Source organism: Scyliorhinus canicula, chromosome 19, assembly GCF_902713615.1.
Source record: "Scyliorhinus canicula chromosome 19, sScyCan1.1, whole genome shotgun sequence".
NCBI classification, from domain to species: domain Eukaryota; kingdom Metazoa; phylum Chordata; class Chondrichthyes; order Carcharhiniformes; family Scyliorhinidae; genus Scyliorhinus; species Scyliorhinus canicula.
The window spans coordinates 5,427,617-5,450,879 of record NC_052164.1 but is presented as its reverse complement, the minus strand read 5'-3'; the positions used below and the strand labels follow the sequence as shown (position 1 = coordinate 5,450,879).

Here is a 23,263-nt window from a genome sequence, read left to right as displayed (position 1 = left end):
CACAACAGCGCCTATACTTCCTCAGGAAACCAAGGAAATTGGGCATGTCCACATTGACTCTTACCAATTTTTGCAGATGCATCATAGAAATCATCCTATCTGGCTGCATCACGCTTGGCATGGCAACTGCTCAGCCCAAGACAGTAAGAAACTACACAGAGTTGTGAACACAGCCCAGTGCATCATGCAAACCTGCCTCCCATCCATTGTCTACACCTCCTGTTGCCATGGGAAAGTGGGCAGCATAATCAAAGACCCCTCCCACCTGGGTTATTCTCTCTTCCAACCACTTCCATTGGGCAGAAGATACAAAAGTCTGAGAACACACACTAACAGATTTAAAAACAGCTTCTTCCCCACTGTTACCAGACTCCTGAACGACCCTCTTATGGACTAAGCTGATCTCTCTATCCACCTTCTCTACAGTTGTGGCACTATACTTCGTATGCTTCACCCAGTGTCTATGTCTATGTATTTACATTGTGTATTTATCGCGTGTCCTATGTTTTTCATGGATGGAATAATCTGTCTGGACTGTACACAGAACAATACTTTTCACTGTACCTCGGTACATGTGACAATAAATCTCAATCGCTTACCCTACCTGTACTCTCCCCCTTCCCCCACTCTGTCTCCTGTCTATCTGTGTTGTTTTGTATTTACTTTTCTTCTCCTGATTCCAAATGTTATTCCTGACTAATCCCCCCCCCCCCCGGTGAAATAGTCATTAAGAGCAACTTTCTAAGCAATTGGTTTCAATTTTGCGAAAAACAGAGGTTTTTTCTGCATTTGAATACCGATCTGTGGAAATTGAGCATCAGCAAACAGAAAAATGAGACTAGGCAGCAGGTAGTGGCCAGAGTCACTTTCTCCCAAAGCCTACGGGAATGAGTGAATAAGGTGCAGCATTGCGAGGGTTAAACCTGTAACCATAGGATTTTAAATAATTTAAAAAACTAATTTTCATCCTCCTCTCATGAACCCTTTGTCTCCTGGTTCCACCAAATGCCAGTCAGCTATGAGCTCATTCTTCATATGTGGGCTCAGACAGCAGAGGCAGGACTGCAGAATACATCACAGCTGAGGCAGTTGTCTGTGTCCCAACATCCATACGTGCAAATGATAGAGGGACTCATTGGACAGTGCATATCCTTTTAAAAAAAATTTAGAGTACCCAATTAATGTTTTCCAATTAAGGGGCAATTTAGTGTGGCCAATCCACCTACCCTGCACATCTTTGGGTTGTGGGGCGAAACCCACGCAAACACTGAGAGAATGTGCAAACTCCACACGGACAGTGACCCAGAGCTGGGATCGAACCCGGGACCTCTCCGCCGTGTGGCAGCAGCGCTAACCACTGCATCACCGCGCTGCCCATGTTTTCTCCTGTCCAGTTGAAGATTTCAGAAGCCTATTGTGACAACATTAATTCCCCCTTGGAGGAACTCGCTAAATCAACGCAGACAAGAATCGAGAAAAGATATGTGAAGAAAATGCAAAAACTTACCTGCACCTTGGAGCACCTTTTACAACCTCCCGATTTGCGTTGCAGCTAATTAAGTACATTTTGAAATGTAGTCACTAAAAAATGGATCAGTCAATTTGTGCACAGCAACCTCCCACAGACAGCAGTGAGATAATGGCCAGTTAATCTGAATGAATGATGTTGGGCAGGACAGAGGGAAGAGCTCTTGCATTCGATACGCCGTGGGATTCTTTTCCATCCGATTGAGAGGCCGTACAGGCCTTAGATTAAAATATCTTCCAAAGGATGACACTTCCAACAATGCAGCACTCCCTCAGTACTGCACTGGACTGTCAGTCTGCATCATGTTTCAACACTCTGAATGACTTAAACTCACAACGTCATGTCTCAAGGCAAGGGTCCTACCACAGACTCACAGCTGACAGCTTAGTACAGTCACACACTACTTTTACCAACTAAATCACTGATGTGAATCAACAGCTCTCTTAAAAGAGAAACTTTAAAGCTGTTGTCGATTTGGGGATTTTCTGTGAGATCAAATCAATTCCAAATATGGATTTTGCCTTTGATAAATTTAATGAATTTAAATGGTAAAGGAAAACTCTTTTTTTTGTCAACTGCAATGTTTTCTTCACTGATCTAATGTGACTTTGTACCTTTTGGCCTGTGTACAGTCTGTAAATTTCAGCCATCAAATAAAATCTGCTTTGGGTTAGGTATAATTCACTGCTTGGCAATGCGCTGCGTTTCACAGCTTTTACAAGTCTCTGGTCTTAAAGGGATCATGTTGTTGCCATGAGGAAACCTGGGGCCATTTTGTGAAAGAACTTACAATATCTTATAATCCAAAAGTTTCTCAGAGCACATTCGCACCAGAAAGGCAATGTAAGTATTTAAATTAAAGGATAAGACTTGGATTTATATATCATCTGTAAGACCACAGACATCCCAAAGTCCTTCACAGTCATTGCTGTATTTTGAAGTGTACTCACTGTCTGGGCCCAGGAGATAAAGGCCCTGGTGTCCAGGTAACCCTGTTGCTTCTCCTGTTTCTAGGCTCCCTTTTACCCCCTACCCACCCCCTTACCTTTCCCCCTCAATCATGCATATTATTCATACTGTCACACTAACAGCATTGGCGTCTCACATCTCTGCCATGTTCCAGCGCCACCTGCTCTCCACCTGCTTTCTCCCACTGATCTGGTTTTCTTTTTAATATCAGATTTAAAAATATATATATTTATTCTCCTTTTTCACATTTTAATCCAAATTTACACCTACCAACAAACAACCAATGGTAACAAATACAATGTCTATCCCCTGGCCAACAATTCCTCCCTCCCACCAACCCCCAAACAAGCCTCAACATTTTAAATACAAACATCAAAGAAAAGGATTCAGGAATCCACCATCCACCCCTATATAGTTACCAACATGATACGCAGTCCAACGCATCCCCCCACCCCCACATTGTTCAATGTCATCCAATTCTTGAAAGTGCAGAATAAACAAAGCCCATGGATTGTTGAACCCTTCCATCTTGCTCCTCAACTCATTATCTTCACCTTCTTGAGTGTTAAAAACTCCAACAGAGTTGAGGCATTTACCCTCCAGAGCACCCCACACCATGACCCCTCCTCCATGCTTTCTCCCATGTCTTATCATAGAATTTACAGTGCAGAAGGAGGCCACTCGGCCCATCGAGTCTGCACCGGCTCTTGGAAAGAGCACCCGACCCGAAGTCAACACCTCCACCCTATCCCCATAACCCAGTAACCCCACCCAACACTGAGGGCAATTTTAGACACTAAGGGCAATTTATCATGGCCAATCCATCGAACCTGTACGTCTTTGGACTGTGGAAGGAAACCGGAGTACCCGGAGGAAACCCACGTACACACGGGAAGAACGTGCAAACTCCGCACAGACAGTGACCCAAGCCGGAATCGAACCTGGGTCCCTGGAGCTGTGAAGCAATTGTGCTATCCACAATGCTACCGTCTTCCTCCCACTTTGCCTTAGTCTCTTCGAGCGGTGTCTTCTCTTTTCCCAAAATCGCCCCATAAATCGTCGACACCACCCCTCTTCTCCATTCCCCCTGCCGTCAGCACCTCCTCCAACTGTGGAAGCTGGTACAACCGGAAAGCTCTATATCTCCTTCTATACGGAATCTCGGACCTGCATATACCTCAACATTTCCCCCTGCCCAACCCATATTTCGCTCCCAGCTCCTTCAATCCCGCAAACCGGCCCCCTAGAAACAAATCCTTTAATGCCTTGACTCCCTTTTCCTCCCATCTCCGAAAACTCCCATGCCACTTCCCTGACTCAAATCTGTGATTCCCTCGAATCGGCATTTCCCTTGACCCCGGCCCCCAGCCTAAAGTGCTGCTGCAACTGCCTCCAGATTTTCAACATCGTTACTACCACCGGACTCCCTGAATATTTCCCTGGGGCCATCGGGAGCAGCGCTGTTGCCAATGCTCTCATCCCCGCTTCCCACACATACTCTCCTTCATTCTAACCCACTGGCAGTTCCCCCCTCTAACCCAGCCCCTCACCTTCTCCGCGTTCGCCGCCCAGTAATAAAGTAAATTCAGAAGACCCAACCCCCCTGACTGCCGTCCGCTCTGCAACATCACCTTTCTAATCCTAGCCACCTTTCCCCCCACCCCCCAATATAAACAAGGTAATCATCTTTTCGAACTCCTTGAAAAATGTCTTTGGCAGGAAGATCGGCAACACTGAAAAATAAACAAGAATCGCGGGAACACTTTCAATTTAATTGACTGTATACCTCATGTCAGATTTGATGGTGAAAGCTGTTACCGTGAGTAGTGTGGTAAACCACTGTTACTGTATTGTATATATTGTTTGTTCTCTCTGCTGGCTCCGCCTGTGGCTCCTCCCCTCAGGCTCTGTATAATGGTGGCCGACCTCTGGCAGTTCAGGATCAGTTGCCAGCAGGTTCTCGTTTAGCTTATTAAAGCCACAGTTTCGTTCCACAACTCGTCTTTGTTATAACTGACGGCACATCAAGTAGGTGCTCCCTGTGACTGAGAGTTCGATGCCCTCTGTCACTCAGCAGTGACGTAGCCACCTCCAGAAAGTGCCAATTGTTGTCCGCAGATAAGAAAGGCAGAAAGTGGGAACTTTGATGGAAGAAGTGCCATCGAGAGGTGTGTGAGTTATTTCCTAAATTAGTCCCGTACCAGCCTCCCCGGACAGGCGCCGGAATGTGGCGACTAGGGGCTTTTCACAGTAACTTCATTGAAGCCTACTCGTGATAATAAGCGATTTTCATTTCATTTCAACCTGTCAGGGGTGATGCTACTACAGTACTGAAGAAGCCAATAACAAAATAACCATGATTAGCCCCAACACAGCTGCGGTTTAGGTCCCTGCCGAGAGTGGAGGACACTTACAGGAACTCCAGTGATGGCAATATTCCTTCCTGTCTCAAAGGATCTCATCCAAAACTCTGCTGCATCTATGCTAACTTACAGCAAGCCCCATTCACCTGCCACCCCGGCTCCTGGCCTGTCAATGCCTTGAATTTAAAAATCTTATCTTTGTGTTCAAATCTCTCCATGACCTTGCTCCTTTCTATCTTCTTAACCTCCTCCATCCTGATAACCCTGCAAGACCCCCTCCACCTTTGTGCACTCACTTTGCTTCTCCACTGATGGCCAGGCCTTCAGTTGCTTGCACCCTGAGCTCCTGAAATAAATCTTTCCTTCTTTCTTTCTTTCTCTCCTTTAAACCTATTTCTTCGAGCAAGCCTTTTGGTTCTCTCTCCTAATGCTTCCTTCTGTAACTCAATGCCAAATTTTATTTGATAATATTCCTGTGAAGTTTCTTGGGATGTTTTACAAAATTAAAGATACTATTTTGTTGCTGCTGAAGACCCTGACTCTTGTTGCTATATGGTTCCTAGACCCCAGTAGTTCTCTAGCAACTGGCCATTCCTCAAGTAAATTCCTCACTCTCTCCACCACCCTTATCTATGGGCACTTGCAGGCAATTTGGCCGTGGAAGCTATCACAGTCAAGCCCAATCCTGCCCTGACCTGATATCTGCATATTTTTCACTGGACAGATTCAGGAGGGGGGACTTTGAACTCCACCATCACCACCACCACCAGACTATCCAACTCCCCTCCTTCACTAACTCAGGGCGCCTACTGATGACAGCATTCCTGCTGTCATCATGGAACTGGGCTTTCTATGTCCGAATAACTCCATGCACATATTTACCATTGAGAAAGCTCTATAGAATGTATTGAAAAATTAGCACAACATGAATAGACAGCTGAATAAATGAAGCATGCTGCATTTGAACATTGGCTCCTGTGTGTTTTGGCAGAAGAACTGTGGAGAATGTCTTGACACGAGCATTGTGATTGTATCCAGACTGGAGAGGCAGAAATGATCATAGCTGCAAAATATTGACCACCACTGTGTAAATATGTGTGTGCCTGTATTAGGGGATGTACAGCAGTACCTGTATTACAGGTTTGTCGGTAGCCCCTGCCGGCTAGCTCCGGCCACAGGGAGCAGTATAAATATTCATGAGTTCTCCTGAGCTGCCATTCTACCAGCTGCAGTCGAAGGAGAAACATCTCATGGTAATAAAGCCTCTCTTGTACCGATTCGAGTCTTTGTGTGCAATTGATAGCGCATCAATTTATTACCATGAGATTTTCCGCATCATGGACATCAGAATAAAACCCGATCGCTTGCAGCTGGATCTGCAATCACCAAACGCCAGAAAAGACTTTAACCACTGGCTGGCTTGCTTCGAGGCCTACATTACCTCAGCGGACCCTGCACTGTCGGAAGCTCAGAAAATTCAACGCCTCTACTCAAGGTTGAGCTCCAGCGTGTTCCTGCTGATACAGGATGCGCCTAACCATGCACGTGCCATGGGACTTCGCAAAGAAAATTATGTCCAGTCGACAAACACTTTCTGTTTGCGAGGCATGTACTCGCCACTTGCGTCCAGCTACCGGGTGAATCGATTGAGGACTTCTGGCAGGCCCTTATGCCCCTAGTACGGGACTGCGAGTGCCAAGCCGTCACGGCCACGGAACATTTGAATGTCCTCATGCGAGATGCCTTTGTGATGGGGATTGCATCGGACCCCATCCGGCAACGACTGCTGGAAGGGGCCGCGCTCGATCTAGCGGCAACAAAGACCTTAGCGCTCTCAATGATGGTGGCTTCACGTATCGTACAATCCTACCCCTCCCGCCACGCGGCCCACCTATCCTACCCCTCATGGACCACGCAACCGACCCTCCCAACTGGGGCCGCTTCCGCGCAATATGCCTGCGCTGCCCGCCACACCGCACACCCTGGGGGACCCGCTGCTACTTCTGCAGCCAGCAGAAGCACCCCCGCCAGTGCTGCCCGGCCCGCGCCGTGACCTGTAAATCCTGTGGCTAGAAAGAACACTTTGCAGTGGTGTGTAAGGCCCGCGCAGCTGCCGCTATTGCGTCAGACCTCTCCCCCTCCATTCAGCCGATCGCGCAATGGGCACCACCATCCGCTGCCCCCGGGGCCCTGTGCGATCAGTGGGCACTGCCATCTTCCCCCCCAGGTCCACTTGCGGCCAGTGGGCGCCGCCATCCTGCCCCGCCCCTGCAACGTTCGCTCCATGGTCGCCGCCATCTTGCCCCACCCCCACAACGTGCGCTGCATGGGCGCCGCCATATTCTTCCCCGCAGGTTCTCCAGACGCCGCCATTTTGTCCTCCCCTCGGGACTGGACCACAGGACCCGGGTCGCTGCCGTTCCTCGTCGGACTCTTCGGTCAATCGCCCGCTCGTAGCCTCCATGACGCTCGACCAATCCCGTCCCCACAACCTGGCTACCGCTTCAACGACGGTGCTCATCAACGGCCACGCGACCTATTGCCATCTTGACTCCGGGAGCACCGACAGCTTCATCCATCCGGACACGGTAAGGCGCTGCTCCCTCGCGGCCCATCCCGCCAACCAGCGGATCTCCCTGGCCTCCGGATCCCACTCTGTACCAATCCGGGGTTTCTGTCTGGTCAGACTCACCGTACAAGGCGTTGAATTCAGCAGTTTCCGCCTGTACGTTCTCCCCAACCTCTGTTCTACACTAATACTGGGCCTGGACGTCCAATGATTTCAAGTGGTAGTGGTTAAGACTGGGGAGAAACACAGGATGGTCGTGGACTACAGCCAGACCATCAATCGGTACACGCAGCTCAACGCGTACCCCCTCCCTCGCATATCTGATATGGTCAATCAGATTGCACAGTACCTGGTCTTCTCGACGATTGACCTGAAATCCGCCTACCACCAGCTCCCCATCCGTAAATCAGACCGTCCCTACACTGCCTTCGAGGCGGACGGTCGCCTCTATCAATTTCTTAGGGTTCCCTTCGGCGTCACTAACGGGGTCTCAGTATTTCAAAGAGAAATGGACCGAATGGTTCACCGGTACGGACTGCGGGCCACGTTTCCGTACTTAGACAATGTCACCATCTGCGGCCACGACCAGCAGGACCATGACGCCAACCGTGCCAAATTTCTCCACACCGCATCTCTCCTCAACCTCACTTATAACAAGGAGAAGTGCGTATTCAGCACAGACCGCTTAGCCATCCTCGGCTACGTAGTCCAAAACGGACTCCTGGGGCCCGATCCCGACCGCATGCGCCCCCTCATGGAGCTTCCCCTCCCCCACTGCCCCAAGGCTCTCAAATGATCCCTGGGGTTCTTTTCTTACTACGCCCAGTGGGTCCCACAATACGTGGACAAGGCCCGCCCACTGATCCAATCCACGCAATTCCCCCTCACGGCCGACAAAAGGCCCTCGCCCGTATTCGCTCAGACATAGCCAAGGCCGGGATGCACGCAGTAGATGAGACACTGCCCTTCCAAGCAGAGAGCGACGCTTCAGATGTCGCCCTTGCCGCCACTCTAAACCAGGCAGGCATACACGTGGCATTCTTCTCCCGCACCCTCCATGCCTCCGAAATTCGACATTCGTCTGTTGAAAAGGAGGCCCAGGCAATCGTTGAAGCGGTGCGGCACTGGAGGCATTACCTGGCCGGCAGGAGATTCACTCTCCTCACTGAACAACAGTTGGTAGCCTTCATGTTTAACAACACACAGCGGGGCAAGATCAAAAATGACAAAATCTTGCGGTGGAGAATCGAGCTCTCCACCTATAATTACGAGATCTTGTATCGCCCCGGCAAGCTCAACGAGCCCCCAGATGCCCTCTCCCGAGATACATGTGCCAGCGCACAACTGAACCAGCTCCATTCCCTGCATGATAGCCTTTGCCATCCGGGGGTCACTCGGTTGTACCACCTAGTCAAAGCCCGCAATCTGCCCTACTCCATTGAGGAAGTACGGACAGTCACCAGAGAGTGCCAGGTCTGTGCGGAGTGCAAGCCGCACTTCTACCGGCCAGACCGCGCGCGCCTGGTGAAAGCGTCCCGCCCCTTTGAACGCCTCAGCGTGGTCGATGAATTCTCCAGGTTCCCCTTCGCCATCCCATACCCGGATATGACGTCTGCCACCGTCATCAAGGCCCTCGACTCCATTTTCGCTCTGTTCGGTTTCCCCGACTATCTCCACAGTGACAGGTGATCCTTATTCATGAGCGATGAGCTGCGTCAGTTCCTGCTCAGCAGGGGTATCACCTCCAGCAGGACGACCAGCCACAACCCCCAGGGAAACGGGCAGGTAGAGAGGGAGAACGGGACAGTTTGGAGGTCCAGCTGGCCCTACAGTCCAGAAACCTCCCAGCTGCTCGCTGGCAGCAGGTCCGCCCTGATGCACTCCACTCCATTCGGTCACTGCTGTGCACTGCTACTAACTACACACCCCATGAACCTGTATTTACCTTCTCCAGGAAGTCGACATCTGGGGTGTCGCTCCCGACTTGGCTCGCAGCTCCAGGGCCGGTCCTACTGCGTAGGCATGTCAGACTCCACAAGGCGGACCCGCTGGTGGACAGGGTACGCCTGCTCCACGCTAACCCCCAGTATGCCTACGTGGAGTTCCCCTACGGCCGCCAGGATACAGTCTTGCTCAGGGACCTGGCTCCCTCGGGTGCCGATCCCACTCCCACACACTTCCCCACCCACGCGCCACCCTCCCCTCCCCTGGCACTCCCAACATCAGCCCCACCAGGTCCATCCCTCATTCCCCTGCCCACACTAGAGGACATGGAAGATTTTGACACGCTCCCGGAGTCGTCCAGCCACTGGCCAGCACCAACACCACCAGCACCGATGCCGTCGACACCGACACCGTCTGTACAGATGTCGCCACCTCTGCTGCGTCGCTCTCAACGAACCATTAGACCACCGGTCAGACTCAGACTCAACCTATGACGGGCACCGGGTTGCAAGATGGACACTTAATTTTTTTCCCCTCCCCTCTGTAAATAAATCGCTAATCATGTATATAGTTCCACGTCATCCCCGCCAGACTCATTCTTAACAGGGGGTGAATGTGGTGATCCACCACTGTGTAAATATGTGTGTGCCTGTATTAGGGGATGTACAGCAGTACCTGTATTACAGGTTTGTCGGTAGCCCCTGCCGGCTAGCTCCGCCCACAGGGAGCAGTATAAATATTCATGAGTTGTCCTGAGCTGCCATTCTACCAGCTGCAGTCGAAGGAGAAATATCTCACGGTGATAAAGCCTCTCTTGTACCGATTCGAGTCTTTGTGTGCAATTGATAGCGCATCAATTCCCATGGATGACCAGTTCAGAAGCCAGAATAAAAACTCCATTCATTCCAGACAGAACTTTGGAATGTATTTTTCAAGATTAAACCTGCAAATTTTAACTTGCTCAATATCAGCACAATTCCACCTCGTCGACCAAGGCAATTGTGAGTTGTCACATTGGAGCTTGTGGCAAAATAACTCATGACAACAGTTAGAGGGGATCCCACAAAGAGCCTTAAGAAAGTTCAGGCAAGGCTCCTATCCTCATTCACTATCCAGTGACTCCTGTTAGGTACTATGAACGTGGCCCTGTTTCTTCAGCAGTTTGTAATACCAGCTGGCGTAACTGGGACTTTTCTTTTATAAATTCGGAGTACCCACATCATTTTTTCCAATTAAGGGGCAATTTAGCGTGGCCAATTCACCTACTCCTCGCGTCTTTTTGGGTTGTAGGGGTGAGATCCACGCAGACACGGGGAGAATGTGCAAACTCCACATTGACAGTGACCAGGGGCCGGGATCGAACCCGGGTCCTCGGCGCCGTGAAGTGGCAGTTCTAACCACTGCCCCACCATGGTGCCCCAGGGACTGGGACTTGCTCAGTTTCCTGAGTGTAGAAGTTCTGGTCTGCTCTGGGCCACAGGCTGGAGTGTAGGTTTACAGAGTGTGGGATGTATCTATTGTAGTTGAGATGCCAGGCTAGGAAGCTTTTGGATTCAGGGTTTGATGCAAAGACCTGAGCATAAATTCTCTGCTGATACTTGTAGATCTGAGAGAGGGCAGCACTGTGAATGATCCGCTTTTTGGTTATGATGTTAGGCTCTTGCACTATCCACCCCCTCAAGTGTGCATAAATGATCTCAGAGCCACTATTCTACAATGAAGGGGAGGGGAGTTGTCCCTGATGTCCTGGTCTACATTTATCCTTCCAACGACATTACGCAATACAGTTTATCTGGTCATTAACTCATTGTTGCTTGTGGGATCTTGCTGTGTGCAAATTGGCTGCCGTGTTTCCTACATTTGAACAGTGACCACACTTCAAATAATCTAGACTGGGTGTAAAGTGTTTGCGATCTTTGTGCAAAGATTGTGAATGTCCTCAGGTTTTAACTTCAACCCAGACTATGAAAATGGATTCTTTACCTATCAAGTATGGATTTCCCACCCAAGCTCTGACAGCAACATTGAGTCCATCCTCTACCTCAGCCCCACCTCTTGCACCAAATACCACTGCTGCAAATAGACTACTGCAAAGGTGCACCTTTTGGTGCTGGGAAGTTAGATACTCTCCCGAGGCCCCTGCAAACTCCAGCAAGCATTGCCAAGTGCTCGTTTTCATAATCTCTGTCTTGTTCTATCCACTTCAGTTGAATATATTTTTCTGCTGAAGGTGTTCCTTGCTGGAGTGTAATTCTGTGTATACTGCCACTGGCTCGTGTGGTCATTCCAGTTAAGCTCAGACAATGAGGATAGAACGGCAATGCAACCACGGTAAGCATCACATTCACACTTAATTCTCTCCTCACTCGATACCCAAACCCATGTATCTTACAACAGGCTTCATCAATTGGTGACCAGGAATGAAAATCCTGGCTGAACATAATTGTCTGTTCTTCCCAGACCCTCCCATTCCCCTTTGTGCTTCACTCTTCACTGTGAACACCAGCAGTGTGCAGATCAAATCTGGCACATTGCTGATCTGTATGAAATTTTTAAAAATATAAATTTTGTGTACCTTTAAGAAATTTCATTTTAAATACTGTCAGCAATACATTGACAAAACATGTGGAACATTTATTAGCTTATTTTAGAGAATGTAATAAAACAGGTCCATAAATTAAAGACTGCAACTGTAATGAAAAGTATGGCATGCACTATAAAAAGTGTCATTTTTCACTGTTAATTACATTTTCTGTTCATTTCTATTATGCCTGATTTCTAAAAGATGCTGTAGATATATGTGCTCAGCAATAAGAAACACATTCAGCCTCTCAGAGGACAGTGTGGGTTTGAGACCTTAGTTCAGAGCTTCCAGTCTCCTCCTTTCAAAATGTATCCCTCAACTAATACTCGAGCAAATTATCAGATGATTATCACATTGCTATTCATCGGAGCTTGCTGCGCCTATCTGCAAAGTGTTTTGGGATGTCCTGATGTTGTGAAAGGCGTTATACAAATGCCAGATCTTTCTTTCTAAAGTGATTGGTTTATATATTTTGAAGTGAGCCTTTGACCTTCTTGCTTCTGGCAGTACAGTAGAGAGCAGGAACAAGATTGCCAGAGGTGAGGCCTTTCCAATAAATATTGAATGAAAAGCCTTTCTGCCTGCTCAGTATAACAGAATAGCTCTATCAACAATATTACAACAGTGACTACACTTGCAAAGTACTTCATTGCTTGTAAAGTGCTTTGGCACATCCCAAGGCAATATATAAATGTAAACTATTTATTTATTTAAACTGGGCCCCCATTTTAGAACTGCTACCATCCCCTCCAACTCAAAACACCCAATCTCTGTCCTTGCTAACCGGCTTTACTATCCAACGCCTGTCAAAATGTTGTTATTTCCTGGACCTGTGCCAATCCCTACTACAACTCCCATTTTCTGTCCCTTCAATCAACCCACCCCCAGCACCACAATGACCCGAAACAAGGTGGCAACCAACCACTCATGCCTCTTTGACCTATCTGCAACCTTTGACATTGTTGATCACACCATCCAGTTTCAAAGCCGCACCTATTTTCCCGTTTGGTGGAACTGTCCTCAACTTCCACTTTTATAGGTCAGTCATGGCCAGAACATCTATCACGATGACATCTTCTCCTGTGACCCCAAACCTCATCACACTATCACCCCTAGAGTTAGAGGGTATGCAGTGGCCTACTGTTAAGATACTGGATTAGCAATCCAGAAACTGTGATCTTAAATCCCATTATGACATTTGAAAGCTATTGGCTTGTCTTAAGAACCTGAGTTGAGGGAGCTGATCTTATCCAGGTTGATAAAAGGTGTAATTTGCTGCTAACTTTGGTGATCTGGGAGAAGGGAGAGGAAAATACAGTCAATGACCCCACACCTAATTCTCTTGGAACATGTGTTTGTGTGTGGACATCAAGATACAAACAAGGGCAGCACGGTGGCTCAGTGGGTTAGCCCTGTAGCCTCACAGCGCCGAGGACCCAGGTTCGATCCCGGCTCTGGGTCACTGTCTGTGTGGAGTTTGCACATTCTCCCCGTGTTTGCGTGGGTTTCGCCCCCACAACCCAAAGATGTGCAGGCTAGGTGGATTGGCCACGCTAAATTGCCCCTTAATTGGAAAAAATGAATTGGGTACTCTAAATTTATAAAAAAAAAAAAAAAAAAAAAGATACAAACATGATTATGCTGAGTCAAGACACTCTCCAGTCAACTAAACGATCATAGGAACACGTATAGCCTGTTTTGCCATTCCACGAGATCCTGCAATCTGACTTCAGTGGAATGTCTGAGTTTAGTGAGCTGAGGGTGATGAGAGGAGAATCAGATTTACAGGTAGTGGGGCCCCGCACTCGCCTTTATTTCTGTCTCCCCAACCTTACACCCATCCTCGCTCCACAGACACAAAGGAGGAAGCTGCAAAAACGCACAAACTGAACACTGCTTTTAAAACACACCTGTATGAATAATTGCTGGAATCCAAGCTTACCTCTTGTCAGAATGACGGTTAAGGTGGTCAATATTGCCGTGTGAGTTTAGACGGGAGCAAACATGAAACTTGCTGATGAGCAATGGGGTGGGAAAATCAGCCGATGACATCACTGCAGGACTGGCCAGTGTAGGACAGAATGAGCCAGTCCTGTGCAGGAGCAAATACTCCAATCAACAGGATGCATACGCTGCCATTCAGTATCACTCAGTTTCAAAAATTAAAGTTAACTTCCTTAATTCCTCTCACAAAAGAAGTTATTGCCATAAATTCACATGAGTGGAGTATCCAGTGATTCCAAGTCCAATATCAGGTAGATTCTGTTATTTGTCCTCAAGACTTTCTGAAGGCCAGTCCTGAGGGCGATGGTGGTTCGAACTCTCAGCATGTGACCAGCTGCAGCCATTATATCAGACCCACAGTGGACCAGTTTGAAAAACGGAATTTAAACAAGAGAACTTGGAAGAAGGGCAGATTTTAAAGATTTTCTTGCTTCATCCTTTGTTGGCATGGCAACTTGGATAGCTTTTTTATACAACTTTTCTTTACAAAATCATCAATTACATCATTGTAGGTAAATTACTGTAAAGACGCACTTTCAATCATCAATATTGCTGAGCTGGTCAAATGTTCTGATTCATTGTACTTCGCAAATAATTTTTAACTCTTCAATGCAGAAAAAGAACGTCCACCTACACATCTGTGACGGGTATTGTTAAAGATACTTTCAGAATAGTTTCCATATTTGGAAAGGTTGATTGCAAACCATCACAAGTCTGTACTAATCAGCTGGTGATACCGAAGCACAGAGCTCATCATTAGCGATGAAATGAAATAATGTTTCCCTTCATCTTCAAACAGATTTGTGTTTCTGTCCTCCCGGTAAAATTATCTTTATTTCTTACTGCAGAGGCTTTTGGCATTTTCATCCAAACCTGTCAAAAAGCGTGGAAAATAAATCAAGAGTTTTCTTCAGAAATTCACTTTTAGTGGAATGCGGAATATTTGGCTAATGGTAAAATTCTTGGTAGTGTGGATGAGCAGAGGGATCTCGGTGTCCATGTACATAGATCCCTGAAAGTTGCCACCCAGGTTGATAGGGTTGTGAAGAAGGCCTATGGTGTGTTGGCCTTTATTGGTAGAGGGATTGAGTTCCGGAGCCATGAGGTCATGTTGCAGTTGTACAAAACTCTAGTACGGCCGCATTTGGAGTATTGCGTACAGTTCTGGTCGCCTCATTATAGGAAGGACGTGGAAGCTTTGGAACGGGTGCAGAGGAGATTTACCAGGATGTTGCCTGATATGGAGGGAAAATCTTATGAGGAAAGGCTGATGGACTTGGGGTTGTTTTCGTTAGAGAGAAGAAGGTTAAGAGGTGACTTAATAGAGGCATACAAAATGATCAGAGGGTTAGATAGGGTGGACAGCGAGAGCCTTCTCCCGCGGATGGGGGTGGCTAGCACGAGGGGACATAGCCTTAAATTGAGGGGTAATAGATATAGGACAGAGGTCAGAGGTGGGTTTTTTACGCAAAGAGTGGTGAGGCCGTGGAATGACCTACCTGCAACAGTAGTGAACTCGCCAACATTGAGGGCATTTAAAAGTTTATTGGATAAGCATATGGATGATAAGGGCATAGTGTAGGTTAGATGGCCTTTAGTTTTTTTTTTCCATGTCGGTGCAACATCGAGGGCCGAAGGGCCTGTACTGCGCTGTATCGTTCTATGTTCTATGTTCTATGTTCTAGTCTGCAATTGTACCAATATTGTGGCGCAAATAACACTGACAGTTAAAATGATGATCTTTTCCCCTTTGAAATTGATTTAATTATCTCTAGTTTTATCGAAAAATAACTTCCTGGACTTTAGTGTTGCTTCATATTGCTGAAGAAACTGATCATGATTTTCGGCAGCTAATAAAGTGTCTGAAAGAGTAGATATTTGCCGAGTCAATCCCACATTTTCATCAGATTAAAAATCTGCAAAACTGGAATTCATCTTGCAGCTTTGAAGATGTGATTCTTCTTTATTTAAATTTAGAGTACCCAATTCATTTTTTCCAATTAAGGGGCAATTTAGCGAGGCCAATCCACCTACCCTGCACATCTTTGGGTTGTGGGGGCGAAACCCACGCAGACACGGGGAGAATGTGTAAACTCCACACAGACAGTGACCCAGAGCCGGGATCGAACCTGGGACCTCAGCGCCATGAGGCAGCAGGGCTAACCCTCTGTGCCACCGTGCTTGCCGTGAAGCTGTGATTCTGATCATGGATTTCAAAAACACTCACTCTACTCTCCAGGGTAGCACGGTAGCACCGTGGTTAGCATCGTTGCTTCACAGCGCCAGGGTTCCAGGTTCGATTCTCGGCTTGGGTCACTGTCTGTGTGGAGTCTGCATGTTCTCCCCATGTCTGCTGCTTCGGTTTCTTCCCACATGACCCGAAAGATGTGCTGTTTGGTGAATTGGACATTCTGAATTCTCCCTCTGTGTATCCAAACAGGCACCGGAATGTGGCGACTAGGGGCTTGAGATGAGGAAGAACTTCTTCTGTCAGAGAGTTGTGAACTTGTGGAATTCTCTACCACAGAAAGCAGTTGGGGCCAGGTCATTAGATATATCCAAGAGGGAGCTGCATGTGGCCCTTGCGGCTAAAGGGATCAAGGGGTATGGAAAGAAAGCGGGAGTGGGATACTGAATTTGCATGGTCACCCATGATCGTATTGAATGGGGATGTAGGCTCAAAGGGCCAAATAGGCAACTCCTGCACCTATTTTCTATGTTTCTATGTTTAAAGAATTGGGGAGTCGCCTCTGGATCCACATAAATTTTAGCTTGTAGCTCTTGGGGGCAGCACGGTAGCACAGTGGTTAGCACTGTCGCTTCACAGCGCCAGGGCCCCAGGTTCAATTCCTGGCTTGGGTCACTGTCTGAATGGAGTCTGCACGTTCTCCCTGTGTCTGCGTGGGTTTCCTCCAGGTGTTCCGGTTTCTTCCCACAAGCCCCAAACGAGATTCTATTAGGTAATTTGGACATTCTGAATTCTCCCTCTGTGTACCCGAACAGGCGCCGGAATGTGGCGACTAGGGGTTTTTAACAGTAACTTCATTGCAGTGATAATGTGAGCCGACTTGTGACAATAAAGATTATTATTATTATTAAGATTATTGTTATAATCTGCCTGAATACTATTGGCTGGGGACTATTGGGTATCCCATAGCTCCTCGGGAGTATGAGCTCCCCCAATGCGGAGGGCGGGGGAAATCATTAGCAGTTTCACCTACATAAATAGAGCTGGGGAGTGTGGTACCAGCTAGGGGAGTGAAGCAGTGGTGAAGTACTGTTACCACAGCTGTATATATTTAATTGTAAATAAAGTGATTTATTTTGACTCTATTCTTCGTGGCCCTCACAAAAGTAGCCCTTTGATTTTGCCAACTTCATCACAAAGAGGCTCTCGCATTTTCTTACCAGTCCGGTCAGTCCCTCTTCCCACACTTGAGAAATCCCCGCCCAATTCCACTTGATTTATTGAAGCCAATCACGACCAAGAAGGGTTTAACCTTCACCCGTCACTATTATCACTGGGAACTGGATAGACTGTTGTCCATAGCTTACAGATATCATTGTGGTGCCTTTTTAAAAATTGCTCCTCCTGTCTAAGTCGGCAGAATTGCTCTTCATGTTCAATGGCTGGACTCCCTCTCTTGGTACTGAAGTGTATGCTCACCCATGACAGTGGCTGATGCCCCTGTATCCACTTCCATTTTTAGAGGTGTTAAGAACCTGGAGCATTACAGTGATAGGCGTTTCGATTAAACAGAGAGTGAATACCAGAATCACTGATGCTAAGCTCTTCCACATTGTTTACTTGTGATATTTTGGTTGATTGATTTATCAGCAATCTTGGTCTTAGCTCTGCCCTGTTTGATCAAAGGTCCGCTTTCGTGACAAAAATATTCAGCCTCCTTAAGCTGACGTGATCCAGGAGTGTGGTTACCTCTTCATCGGTAATGCTCCACTTTAAGGATTATTGACTGATTGCTTATTCTGTACCTTTTTGTTTTTTTGGTGGCTGAAATTATTTCCCACTTTGCGGCTGCTTTGCCGGTTTTGGTGCCACAGCCGGCTGCAGATTCCTGCCCTAACTGGTGAACGGCACCATTTTGTGTGTTCTGCTTCTGTTGTGCATCTTTTTCAGTGCTTTTCACAGCCAACGTCATCTCCATTGTTTGTTTAAAACTTATGTTGTCCTCTGCAAGCAATCTGAATTAAGTAGCGTTGATGCTCATGCCAAAGACTAACCTATCCCATAACATGTTGTTTTGGTTGCTCCAAAATCACAATACTCTGGTAATCGCTTCTGTTTAGCAAAGCAAGCCACGATCAATTCACCTGGGGCTCTCACCCTCAAATTAAATTTCAATCTATGGAGTACGACTGATCGTTGAGGTGGCAATTGAGCCTTTGCTAAATCCACTAGCTCATTAAATGATTTGGAGTCCGGCACACTTGGGCGGTAAGACTGTGAATAAGGTCTGAATTCCACAAACACAAAGGAGGATTGCTTTGTTTTTCACTATTTTGTTTGCTTGGAAATAATACCCAAGGTGCTTGACATATTGCGTCTAGTCCTCTGTGGAGGAGTCAAATGGGTCTATTTGCCCAAAGAGAGGCATTCTGGTGAACACATTTTTTAAGACTTTGATTAAACCAGGATACCCACAGGTGTTGGCCAGAGGCAGTGTCAAGATAATTTATCCTTGTTTCCAAATGGAAAGATGCACTTTCAGAAACTTCTTTAACGAATAAAAAGCTATTTATTAATAAGAATTGTGCAGTAGCGCGTGGCTCAAGTTATCTCCCAAAATGTCTCTTTGCCTAAGGGAACCCACACACAAGGATGATTCCCTACTCTGAGTCCCCATTGGTCACTCAGGCTATGTGACCCTTATTCTGCTGTGTTGCCCTTAAAGGAACAATCACTACAGCTGGTTCTAATTTTGTAACTTATACCTTCAAGTCCTAGACTTTTCAACTAGCTGAAACAATTTCTCCTAATCTGCCCTATCAGTTCCCCTTAATATAAATACTCACTGTCTGGGCTCAGACAGGAAAAAGACAATAAGGCATTGGAAGATGATCAGAGGTCTTCCCCAACCTAAATTAGTATCTTCATGTAGAGAGCACTGGATGTTGGGGGAGGGGGCGCTGCAATTTGTTTCAAGAAAGAATACACTTTAGAAGGCCTGCTTCAGAACTTCTACTTGATTAACATTTAGAACATGATATTCTTGTTCCCAAATAGTTATACACGTATCTAGGAAGCACTGAATTGACCTGCATTGCATGTAAGCACATGTCTACCGCATTTACTGATTTTCTATGCTAGTGTTCCTCATATCAAATAATCCAAGTTACACAGTGAACTTGTGGACCTTTGTAAATCTTGAATTTCATGCTTGCAGAAGCAATTTCTTTTAATTTATTGGCAACGCCACATGAAGAGCCAGTGTCACAAAAAACAGCACCACTGCCAAAAAAGATGGAGAGAAGACTGTGTAGGCTTAGATGTAATAATGCTAAACTTGTTTTTTTGTAAAGTCTGCAATTGTAGGGCAACGTAAGGTAAGACTGAGGAAGACTATTATTTCCAAGTGTGATCGCACAGCTGAGGAATTGCTCTTGAGGGCTGGTACGTTGCTGTCTATATCCACTGCTGTGTTGTCCCTGGTTTGTTTGATATCAACTTACTGTGACATCATAAAGTTCTGCTCCAGTGACATCACGAGTGGAGGTATGAGCTACATTCACTTGATATATTACAGGCCTTCTCCTTTCATCGTAATATTGGACAACCTAGAGAGTTCTTCATGACTTTGTATGTGTACAAGTAGGAGTGACAGTGCTCGAATCAGGAGGCAGGTAGCTTATTCAGTGTACTAGACTGTACTTGGATTTTGAGGGTTTGGTGGGAAGATTCCAGTTTAGTAATGTTTACTGTAATGTGCTTATTTACATCTCCTGCCATGTATCACTCACAATTATGTCTGTGACAAACAGGGGGCAAAGTAGGGTTACCCATTGAATAGTGGTTAGAAAACTGAGTACTGTTCAATGAGCAACACAAGAAAATCACAAAATTATAAGTTAATGATATCTTTAACTGTCTTTCAAAGACAATTTCCCATCACTTGTTTGAAATTCTTGCTTGGTTCATCTGTAACTGAAGAGATTAGGTTTTGCTGTGGTGCTAACCTGACTCAACCAACTGGGCAGCACAGTAGCACAGTGGTGAGCACTGTTGCTTCACAGTGTCAGGGTCCCGGGTTCGATACCTGGCTTGGATCACTGTCTGTGCGGAGCCTGCACGTTCTCCCCGTGTCTGCGTGGGTTTCCTCCAGGAGCTCCGGTTTCTTCCCACAAGTCCCGAAAGACATGCTGTTAGGTAATTTGAATATTCTGGATTCTGCTTCAGTGTACCCGAACAGGCGTCGGAATGTGGAGGCTGGGGGATTTCACAGTAACTTCATTGCAGTGTTAATGTGACAATAAAGATTATTATTATAAGTAAGTATGACCTGTGCATAATTGTCCATTTACACTGCATTCTAAGGCGATACCTGACCTTCACTCATTGCCTCCTGGGAGGATTAGACCTGTGGCAGAGCTCTACAATGTAGGGGCTCAACCAGTCTATTATCACACAGTCCCAAGTGGATTGTAAATCCCAGTTGGGCTGAATGGCCTGTTTCTTCTTTGCTACTTTAGCCGCCCTTACATGGAACATATGCAGCCTACATTTTCATAGATTATTAAAATAACACTGCAATGAAGTTACTGTGTAAAGCCCCTGGTCACCTATTTGGGTACACAGAGGGAGAATTCAGAATGCACAATTCACGTAACAGCATGTATTTCTGGCCTTGTGGGAGAAAACCGGAGCACCCGGAGGAAACCCACGCAGACACGGGGAGAACGTGCAGACTCCGCACAGACAGTGAGCCAAGCCGGGATTCGAACCTGGGACCCTGGTGCTGTGAAGCCATAGTGCTAACCATTATGCTACATGCCACCACCTAAACAAGCCAACCAATTTTACCTTATTAAAATCTAACAATTTCCATTTTGAAAATTTCAATTGGTCCCACAGCATCAACATCCTTTTGAGAGACAGAGAGAGAGATCCAGATTTCCATAACCCTTTGTGTGAGAAGTGCTTTCTGTTATCTCGCTCTAATTTTAAGCTGTTGTCTCTGTATTCTAGCGTCCTCCACTGGGGTAAATAGTTTCCCTCTATTTACCCGATAAAATCCTTTAATCATTTTGAACACATCAATTAGTTCACCCTTAGTCTTCTATACTCAAAGAAATACAAACCTGTTCCATCCAACATGTATGTATACTCATAATTTATCCCTCTTATCCCAGATGGTGCCAGAGATAGACCGGAGGGGGTTTCCTTCCTTAAAGAACATTTGTGAAGCAGTTGGATTTTTATCTAAACAGCAATGTTGGGGTTTGAAGCTATCACCCCTTCAACTGGCTCCATGTGCACTTAAGAAAGGAAAGTGCTAAAATGAGTTGATGACTTTAGAGAGTTCAGTAATGGATGCGTTTATTTAGTAGCTTCATTTGAGCATTGGACTTATAGGGTGCGATTCTCCGACCCCACGCCGGGTGGGAGAATTGTGGGAGTGCCGGGCGAATCACGCCACGCCGTCCTGGCACCCGCACGCGATTCTCCCATCCCCCTCAAAACGGCGTGTCGCGTTTTGCGACAGGCCGCTCGGAGAATCGCCGCTCCGGTCGAGCGGCGGTTCTCCGGCCCGGATGGGCCGAGCGGCCTGCCTAATACGACCGGTTCACGCCGGCGCCAACCACACCTGGTCGCTGCTGGCGTGAACAGTGTGCGACCGCTGCGTGTGGGTGGTGGAGGGAGAATCGAGCACCAGGAGGGTGCTCAGGAGGGGTCTGGCCCGCGATCGGTGCCCACCGATCGTCGGGCCGGCATCTCTGAAAGACGCACTCTTTTCCCTCTGCCACCCCGCAAGATCACTCCGACATGTCTTGCGGTGCAGCGGAGGGGAAGACGGCAACACGCATGCGTGGGTGACGTCATTTAGGCGCTGCCGGCCGCGTCATTCAGGCGGCGCCGCTTTGACGCAAGCGTCAAGGCCGGGCGCCCGAGATTGACGCGCCGCCGCTCCTAGCCCCCTGGGGGTGGGAGAATAGGGGGCGAGGAGCGGCCTCCGACGCCGGAGTGAAACCTGGAGTGTTTCACTCCGGCGTCGGCACTTTGTCTCCCATTGGGAGAATCGCGGCCATAGTCTTGGTGGTACTTTGGAAACTCAATGGGAGCAGGTTCTGAATCGTGTTGCAAAGTGCTTCATCTAAAATATATCACCCAGTTTGCCTTTTTTAGGATTTAGGTACACTGCAGTCCTGTGATTTGTAATGAGGATCTACAAACAGGATGGTCTTCACCTGAACCAGAGGGGTACCAATATCCTGGGGGGGAGATTTGCTAGTGCTCTTCGGGGGGGTTTAAACTAATTCAGCAGGGGGATGGGAACCTAAATTGTAGTCCCAGTGTACAGGATGTTGAGAGTAGAGAGGTCAGGGATAGGGTTAAAAGTTCAAAAGAGGGCACCGGCAAGCAAGATGCTGGTTTGAAGTGTGTCTATTTCAACGCCAGGAGCATCCGGAATAAGGTGGGTGAGCTTGCAGCATGGGTTGGTACCTGGGATCTCGATGTTGTGGCGATTTCGGAGACATGGGTAGAGCAGGGGCAGGAATGGTTGTTGCAGGTTCCAGGATTTAGATGTTTCTGTAAGAACAGAGAAGATGGTAAAAGGGGGGGGGGGGGGGGGGGGGGTGGCATTGTTAATCAAGGAAAGTATTACGGCGGTAGAAAGGACGCTTGAGGACTAGTCTACTGAGGTAGTATGGGCCGAGGTTAGGAACAGTAGAGGAGAGGTCACCCTGTTGGGAGTTGTCTATAGACCTCCGAATAGTTCCAGAGATGTAGAGGAAAGGATTGCAAAGATGATTCTCGACAGGAGCGAGAGTAACAGGGTAGTTGTTATGGGGGACTTTAACTTTCCAAATATTGACTGGAAATACTATAGTTCGAGTACTATAGATGGGTCAGTTTTTGTGCAGTGTGTGCAGGAGGGTTTTCTGACACAGTATGTAGACAGGCCAACAAGGGGTGAGGCCACATTGGATTTGGTACTGGGTAGTGAACCCGGCCAGGTGTTAGATTTAGATGTAGGTGAGCACTTTGGTGATAGTGATCACAACTCGGTTATGTTTACTTTAGCAATGGGCAGGGATAGGTATATACCGCAAGGCAAGAATTA

General features: G+C 47.2%; 1 protein-coding gene across 3 annotated transcripts in view; it reads left to right on the top strand.

The window, feature by feature from the left end:
- Positions 1-23,263, top strand: part of LOC119954527 (probable beta-tubulin polyglutamylase) — a 115,948-nt gene that overhangs the window by 26,557 nt on the left and 66,128 nt on the right. The window contains exon 1 of one of the 3 annotated variants that reach the window (XM_038779828.1): positions 19,735-19,823. The exons of 1 other annotated variant lie outside the window; for it this stretch is intronic. Coding sequence is in view for 1 of the 2 variants with exons in the window: in XM_038779825.1 (XP_038635753.1) it covers positions 19,782-19,819 (38 nt within the window). In the remaining variant the exon portion in view is untranslated. Of the gene's footprint in view, positions 1-19,734; positions 19,824-23,263 lie in introns of those variants that run through there. One more of the 3 variants, XM_038779825.1, reaches the window with a different exon arrangement.